The 8,617-nt window shown below is 41.9% G+C and overlaps 1 protein-coding gene across 1 annotated transcript; it reads left to right on the forward strand.

The window, feature by feature from the left end:
- Window positions 1–242: 242 nt before the first annotated feature.
- Window positions 243–8,617, forward strand: erich1 (glutamate rich 1). Its single transcript, XM_084569474.1, has 6 exons — window positions 243–943; window positions 2,039–2,149; window positions 2,250–2,396; window positions 5,377–5,772; window positions 6,895–7,089; window positions 8,409–8,617. Exons 1-6 carry the CDS (start codon window positions 925–927, stop codon window positions 8,507–8,509), a joined length of 969 nt encoding a protein of 322 aa, XP_084425600.1. The 5' UTR covers window positions 243–924; the 3' UTR covers window positions 8,510–8,617.

An 8,617-nucleotide genomic window follows, 5' to 3' on the forward strand; every position in this document is an offset into this window, starting at 1 on the left:
CTGAGGTCCCAAGCCAAGTTTGATGGGTGCGCAAATCTCAACTCAGCCCGGTGCTGATGCTGAGCCATGAGGTGCCTGTTTAGTATTCTCATCTCGCTTCCACCCCGTCCTACAGCTGGCTCGCTGTGCGCACGCCCCAAAACAGCTGTCGTTACAAGATTCAAACGCACGGGGAGCTCTAGCCTGATATGTCACACTCCAGGAAGGACACTTGGCAATTTTTAAATTAAATTAGCTTTAATTATTTTAGTAGTATGACACGCCTTCTCAAGTTAATTCAGGCGGTTATCGTAGAACCAATAGTCACAGTTTAATTCGTCCTACATTTGACACTGTGCCTGTTTTAAAATATAAACGTATTATTCCCGAATTATTTTTCATCAAAAGAACACTGCAGTCAGACGGCGTAAAAACTCTGTTATATTCGTGTTGTCGTATTAAACAAGGCTGATTCATATGCCGATTTAAAGAATGGACTCGCCTGCTCCAGGGAATACACTGATGAAAGATATGCAAGGCTTTAATCTTTGCTGACAACCAAGTTCACTTTAAATTGTCAGGAATGTGAATGACAATTGGCTCAGCGGAACCAAAGTGTCCAGCTCCACGTTTGCTATCAGTTTTGCCACCCTGAGTGTGTGGAGTAGCCGGTGAAGAATGCAGCTGGAGAAGTCTGAGCATTATTCTGATTCGATGGGCTTAGTCTAATGGCTTTTTAGATAACTCTAGCTCTATATTAACTCGAAGAGAAGCACGCCACTGCTGTTTCTCTCATGTGTGAAGGGAGTCTGAAGCGGGCTAACTTAAAAAGCAACCGTAGCATACTTGCTAGCTAACTCTGCTAGCTTGTTAGCTTAGCCTCCTAGCCGTCTGCACCATCGAAGCTGGTGTCTTTTTCGTGTAGACTCGGCTGGATATGTCGACATGGCACGTAGGACAGATGGTGAGCGCAACCTACTTCGTCCACGCTACTAGTCTAATACAAAACACGTTATATGTAACTAGTTAGCGCGCTAATTTGGCTAGCTTGCAAAGTCTCGCGTTAAGTGGGCTTGTAGCTTTTTTGTAAACAAATGCACGTGCTCCACTGACAGTTTACACCACAGCTTGCTAACACAGTGTCCGTAAAGTTTACAGCTTTGTACAACCAACCATATTTGAAGAATTTATATCGCAAAGCTACAGGACATTTTGCCAGGTCAATTTCTTCTTTCTCATAGTGTTTTATTGATCGGACAATACTTACTGGGTATATCTCAATTTATACTTTTCATTATTTGTCGTTAGGGGCACAGCCGCAGTATGCATTCATCTATGGAGGACCACAGGTGTCATGAAAATAACTAACTGCACAATACTAATAAACATTAAGTTTATTAATCTATAAACATATGTCCGCATCTGGGCCATGTCCGGCTCACATGCTGTATGCCAGTGCCGAGTGAACGCCACCTGTGCCGGCTTCAAGCCAGATCTGGCCACACATTTCTCTGCCATGTGGGATACTGTATTACAAACACATTTTCAAACGAAATATGAATCCATCACCTTAAAATTAAAAAAACATAAATTTAAAAATGTATCTGAACATCAAATTTAAGAATAGGAATAGCTGGATTCAAAAATTGAATTAAGGATACAGATTTCAATCAGACATAAGACATTTTCTTTGATATTTGCATTTTAATTTATGTGCCACATATGTTTTTACCATTAGCAATTATACTTGTTTTGTAAATTAGCTTTGCATTTTAGTCTCTGCATTTTATTTATTTTTTGTGACACTGTGGGCCTTGTAGTGGGCAAACAAAATAAACCAATGCAAATTCCCCATGGTATATGACACTTTTCCGTATACAGCATGAACATGGCCTACAGAATCAAGTATCACCGGTTTCAGTGTTGACGTTCAAGTGAATTCGGCTTTGTACTTTTTTTCTACAGAAATACATTCATAGGTAGATTATGCAAAATGGAATACAGATGTCTAACGATTGTAGGTAAACAGCTTGTGTTTGGTTTTTCTTGTGTCATTCAGTGTTTCAGTCGAAAGTACTCCAGAGACTTTACCCTGCAGCTCCCAACGTGGAGAAGGAACAGAGCCCACCACGGATTGTAGAGGCCCTCGCCAATAAAACCCATGTAAAAAGTGAGATAACATTAGCATAGAAAACACACACAATTATTGCCACACTTCTGCTCTTTATATGGGTTTCATTGCCTTCCTTTATTTACCATACCTGTCTCAGGAGATGCTGCAAAGAGCCAGAGTGCAGCCAATCCAGGCCAGCGGCTCTACACGGTCCTACCTCCTCCCGCAGACTACAACATACATTCAGAGGAATCTGTCACACTTCCTCAGCTTGAAAGCATAAATAGTGCAGAGGACCCAGCTGGTAAGACAACCGTTATCTTACATTTATAGACTTGTGCTGTGCACCATAAAGCCAGTAGAGATTTACGGTATGGTCTGTCTCAAGGTTGGCTCTCTCTGGTATTAAAGACACTCTTTCTGACAGTGTCAGTTAAGAGAAACAGGCAGTGAAAATCATTATTTAACTGAGGCGAACTTGAATATAATGCAAACTGATGTTGAGTCTGGGTGATTCTGACTTCACTTTGAAATGTCTGTTAAATGCGTCAGGATACTGAGAATACAATCAACCCTATTGATGTCATGTTTGGGCCGAGTTGTGAGTTGATTAATGCCGAGCTGAAATCTTCATGACCTGTGATGAGTTGAGTAATTGTCTGGCAGTGTGATTCAAGGATAGCTCACACGCTCGGCAGTTGATATGCGTCATTTAAAGACTGTTTATTTTGTCGGTCAAAGTGATCAAGCTGTAATAACAGCCCCGGCTCATTACACATGCCTCTGTCCTCATCATCTTTATATAAAGTAGACCACCTCCTACCTGACAGACTTCTGCCTTGCCTCAATGAAATGAAAGAGATTTTTTGGTTTGCACAGGGCAGCGTCTGTGCAAGGGTACCCATCGGAATGAATAACACGGTTAAGTTTGATTAATTGCACTCCTGAGCGCAACGGTTCTGGTTTGGACACATTTTTGATTTAGTGGGTAGTGAGCCTTCAAGGCAAATGCAATCCAGAATGCTGTTTAAGGTCAGCTTGGGTTTGGTTTCATAAAGAGGCCGTCATTGTTGATGTGGCATAATAATGATTAATGTGTAGTCCTGAAATAAAAGATCTGCCTAAACACCATGTTTAGACTGAAAAGTACAGTAAAGGAAATAAGAATACTCCATACTTATGGACTGTGGTAGGACTCCTTTTGTTCTAGTATTTTAAGAAGCTTTTTTCCCTTTAGTTACCACAGAAAACACTGTTTCTTCACAATAATAATTATCGGCCTTGCAAAGATTTACTCTCCAATTTTATTGTTCTCTCTCAATTTCTTAATATCTACTGTGTTGCAAATGTGGCTAATTAAGAAATGCATTTAGAGAGATTAGAGAGATTCCCTTTATGAGCAACATATTGATGTGAAGTACTCATTTCAATCTACCACAAAAGGACATAATTGATAAAAACATGTTTTGCATATCTGGAAAAAATCTCTTGGGACTGCCCAGACTTACGCAAGACTTGAATTTCTTTCAGTATTGCGGTTAGCTTTGCCTCTGTTCCGACTGCCAGCCAGTCCACTGCTTCCTGGTGTGACCAAGAATTGAAGGGTAGCTGGTTTCTTTGACCTCTCGTTGCCTCTCTAGTTGATAAGTAGAGGGCAGGAGTGGCGAGGTTGAGGCAGAGCTGCCGAGCCAACAAGAATGCTGTTTCTGAATGAGCACCCGTTTGAGCTGTACTTATTCTTGGTTAAGTTTAAAGTTTTGACTTTAAGGGGGGAGCGCTGGGAATCGGGGATGTGTGAGGCAGGTGTTACTCAGTGGCTGCTCTTTAGATTTTCCGTCTCCTCTACTCTCTGTGCTCTCATATACTTTATTTTAGTACAGCCCAATTCCCAATAAAGCTGTTCTCATTCACATACTTTTCTGTTTTTCTTGTCAGGCGCTGGACCGAGTTTGAAATACCTGACTGAAACGCAGCCCATTAAAACTAGATTGTCAACCAGCAGAGACCTCTCAGACATTACTGCAGCTCTGCGCTGTTAAAATCCGGGTTTTATAAGCACGTCATGCATAAAAGTTAAAGACAGACGCTGTGCTGTGACTTCAGCTATATTTAAGGAAATGATTCTTCTGAGAAACAGTATGATAAAATGTCTTTATTTGTGTCATGTAGCAGACAGCCTCGGTAGTGTGGGGACTGTGTAGAGAAGTCCCCCTCAAATCTGAAGCTCTATTCGCACGGGACTAGTATTACCTGGGGACCTATTGTAATGTGTTCTAACTGCAGAGGTCATATGTGATCTTACATGCAAATTGGACTTGTCTGTAATTTGTACAGAAAAAAAATCACACTGTAAACAACCCACCTTATTTGTCCAATACATATCTCCTGTGATAATACCAATCAGCATCAGAGTTTCAGAGTGGTGGCATTCAGATTATAGAAATTTGGTATCTTTGTTCAGTATTAACATCAGCATCAGCGTGTCTTGTCACATTTTTTAGCCTCCAAAATCGTGTTGACAGGTGTAGTGAAGAGGAGAGATTTAGTGAATTTCTTAAAAAGCTGAATAACTGCTAAACTGAAACAGGACTCATTTGATATTCCATTGAGCATTCAAAGTCAAAAATATGAAAAATGACTTGCATAAAAACGGTACTCAGAAAAATAAGAAATAACATATGAATATTAAATTTGTCCCTGAGCCCAGTTTTGAAAAGAAAACTTTCAATTTATCATCTGAAAATAAAATCCAAACTCCGAATAACAGAGTGTTACTCGTTCTGTAGTTTCACATTCATAAACAAAGTCATTTTTCAATTTTTTTCTCATGTCGGCTTCTCAGTAAAACATCAGGCAAAATAACGATACACGGACCGTAGGGGCTCCGCTGATGATTTCCAAAGGGTAGGAGGGATGTGGTCATTTTCTGCACCTTGAATAGCTTACGCATAACTTAAGACTCCCTTAATGTTCCATCAGGCACATTGCGGGTACTTTGTAGAGTTTATTGTCTTTTCAATCAGAGACCACACTGGCTGATTTTGCTGATTAGGAGGCAATCAGCTAAAAAGAAGGCGTCTAATCAGCAGAATCAGCTGCTGTGGTGATTGGATAGAAGGGAACCCGCAGCCTTCACAATGTGGGACACTACTGGGTTTCAGACACCCTACTGTTGTAGCCAGTCTGTATACATTCGTAAGGCCCACCCAAACGTGACCCCCACCCCCTATATGTGACACTATTTAGTCTTTTGATGTGAAACTGAAGTTTACTCTTGTTACCAGCAGTGACGGCCAACGATGGCAGTGATGAACCGGGTGAAGACAAAGAGACAGAAGGACAACAATGGAGGAAGAGGAGAAGAAGGAAGAGGAAGCCAGGCTCTCGTCAAGACTCTGAGAAACACGGGGAAGCCACGGTGAGCGAGTCCAGCAGGGATCAGAGTCAAACGGCCGAGGACGAGGGAGGAGAGCGCATTAGCAAGAACAAGAGGAGGAAGCTGAAGAAGAAACGGCACAAGGAGAAGCTGCTCTCCATGGGTTTGATGCCCCAGGCTGCTGCGCTGGAGTTCACCTACCAAAAAGATGAGGAGGAGGAAGAGGAGGAAGAGGATAGCGAGAGGAGAGCTGCTGAGGTGTCAGACTTCCTGAGGACAACAATGGAAATCTATATGTCAGATTGTAAGTATCGGCCACTTGTTCAGGCAGCAATACTAAATTGTTTCGGTCACTGCTCACAATTTTATTTTAAAAATCAACACCTTTCCACAATAAAGTTAGATTTTTCGTCATTGTGGGGGCCATTATGCCAAAAGCTGCTGCCATTCCTATGTGTAGTTTACGAGCGCATAATTAGATCCTGGCATAATGTTGAAAGTATGTTAATGAAAAGTGATGCGCCACAGAACAGAACATCTGTGCTTTTCCGAGATACAGCAGTGGCATATTTAGCTGAACAGTAGTAGTCAAAAACAAAACAGCACGGGTAATTAGATGGAAGAACAAAAGCGAGACTTTTTGTGCTCTGAGAGTGTGTGAAAGGGAGAGCCAATAGACGTACTGTATCTACACTCACTTGCCAAAATATCAGGTACGCTAGAGAAAACAAATGCATTCTGATATAACAGTCCTGCACTAAATCCCCTTTAATGACTATTATAACGTTCAGTTTATGTTGAAAGTGAGTCAGAAAGCTTTTGTGTTCTGTGCTTCTATTATTTAACCTAAACCATGACTAAAATGGGAATGTCATTAGGCGCATGTGTCAGTACAACACAATAAAGTTCAATAGTATGTCAAAATATACCATACCATAACCTTCATGAAGCTAAGAGTTAGTGCATTTGTTTTCACAAGTGTACCTAATGAACTGCCAAATGAGTGTATATCTGATGACGGACGATCACCTGGAAAGAATCAACAGATTGTTTTAAATTTCTGTTGAATATAGAGATCATTTGCAGCAATCTCTCTTATAGAAATCAGTGGCTCTCTGAGTCACTGAGTTTTTAACCAAGGTTTCTTATTCAGTGAATTTAGTTCATTAAACTGTGTGTTGTGATGCAGATTAGGCCATGACCAGTGTGGAAAACAAGAGGGAGTTCCTTAGTACCTGCTAGAGCAGCTTTGCAAGTGAGAGTGATTAATAATAATAATAATAAAAATAATGATAAGGCATGGAACTGCATAGTTATACTCTGATTTAAAAATAAACCTAATAATACCTCATAATATTGTATAAGATGCTATTTGTGATCTTGTTTATTTAACTGCCCACTTTTCACTTCTTCTGTGCTCCTGAAGCCTCTGTGCACGTAGACCACGTCCCTCACCTGTCTGCGACAGTGGACGACCTCCTGGGTGGCATAGCAGGCGGACGCAAACCCCACTCTGTCCTGAAGCAGCTCTGCAGGCTCAAGGTCTTTGTCCAACAGAGTGAAAGAGACAAGCTAGAAAAGGCTTTGAAGGAGCTGGACAACAGCTCCTCTATGACTGCTGGTGAGTCACAACACGGGTAGTCAAAATGGTATTTTCAAGGTAGAAGAAGTTGTGCGTTGTGGAAAAAGGAAAAGAGGTTTATATTTAATTCTGCTTAATGTTTGTTCCATGAATTCACACCTCGTCTTTTCATGCTGGATCTTGCTCTAAGCTCTTCACTGACCTGTCCATACAGGTTGATACTTGCCTCTGTTTGTCCTTGCTCACCTGATATTCATTGTTCTCTAACATTGATGTTTATTATCCACCTGAGTGTACCTGCCCTTACTTGCTTTCACCAGCCTTAACTTGTGTGTACCTGCCCAGGATGTGCCAATACTAGAGCTGATCTTGCACCTAAAACACTTAAGTGACCTCCGCCACATGTTAACTAACATGTTTCAACTTGTTCAACCCACCTTAACTCAGTCAAAACATCTCTTGAGTCCCCAGACATGTTTCCACCTATTGAGTGCATTCACCTGCTAGCTGGCTGCGTAATAGGATCAGCAGGGACTTTGCTGCTGACACACGCACGAGCGCGCAGTCTATGTGTGAGAAGGAGTCAGAGAGACTAGCCAAGGGGATTCAGGCCACTGCCATATCTGCACCTCTCCCTGTCACCAAGACGACACCGTGTAAAAACCGGTTTGCTATCTCGCGAGCGGAGAGCCCCACAACAGAGCCTACCTTAGTCGTGCCTATCCTCTCCGTGCACCTGCTCCACAGCTGCTTGAGAGCTTTTCCAGCCTCCTCTCTCTCTGCAATCCAGCATATTGAATGAGTCATGCTTCAATTCACTGTTGGTAAAATGCTGCTGTTGTCAATGGGAGTGTGGCGGCAGATTGTGTCTAAGCATCTAACGGCAGAATCTTTTTGCCGTTTAGGAATCTTTGCGTCCCGGGAGGCTTGATTCGCGTCCGACGTCGCGTTTATGAAAAGTTTTTTTTTATATTTTTAACATTCAGCATTTTGGGTTTTGATCCTGCATTCACTGCCGTGCCAGAGCTTATCTGCGTGCGTGTGTGCTTTTCACTAAAGCTCTCGACGCTCTGTCCCTTCTACTTCTGAAGAAGACTTTCCCTCTTTATCCTGTCCGTTTCACATTCTAGACATGTTAAAAATAAGTATAGAACGATTCTGTCTCAAGCAGAAGAAAGATGTGCGCGGATAAATGTGTACATGTGGATAGGCAGGCAGTAGATTCAAACACCGGATGGAGATTTTGATATATTATTCCTTAAATACAACAGCAAGAAAGTCTCTCGCCCCGGTGTTCCTGTGGTATTGTGCTGTCAGCAGTAACTGAAATGTTTGGCTCGGTCTCTTTTGTGTTTCAGAGGAAACCGCTGCAGTCGTTTCCCTCTTCCAATACTGGATCACAGACATTCTCCCCAAGCAGGGAGACGAGAAGACAATTCTTTCCACGACACACCCATGAGACTGTCTGTCACGCAGAAACCCAGACTCCTCGGAAGGATTCCTTCTGCCGCTACTGTAGTACATGTAAATATGTAAAAAGGTCTTTTTTATTATTAAATGTTTCAGA

This window comes from Chelon labrosus, assembly GCF_963514085.1.
Source record: "Chelon labrosus genome assembly, chromosome: 20".
NCBI classification, from domain to species: Eukaryota; Metazoa; Chordata; class Actinopteri; order Mugiliformes; family Mugilidae; genus Chelon; species Chelon labrosus.

Bases quoted from the DNA above. Each gene is read 5' to 3' on its own strand.
- erich1 (XM_084569474.1), top strand. The intron at 5,773-6,894 runs GTAAGTATCGGC...GTGCTCCTGAAG, and splicing joins GGAAATCTATATGTCAGATT to CCTCTGTGCACGTAGACCAC. The intron at 7,090-8,408 runs GTGAGTCACAAC...TTTGTGTTTCAG, and splicing joins CAGCTCCTCTATGACTGCTG to AGGAAACCGCTGCAGTCGTT.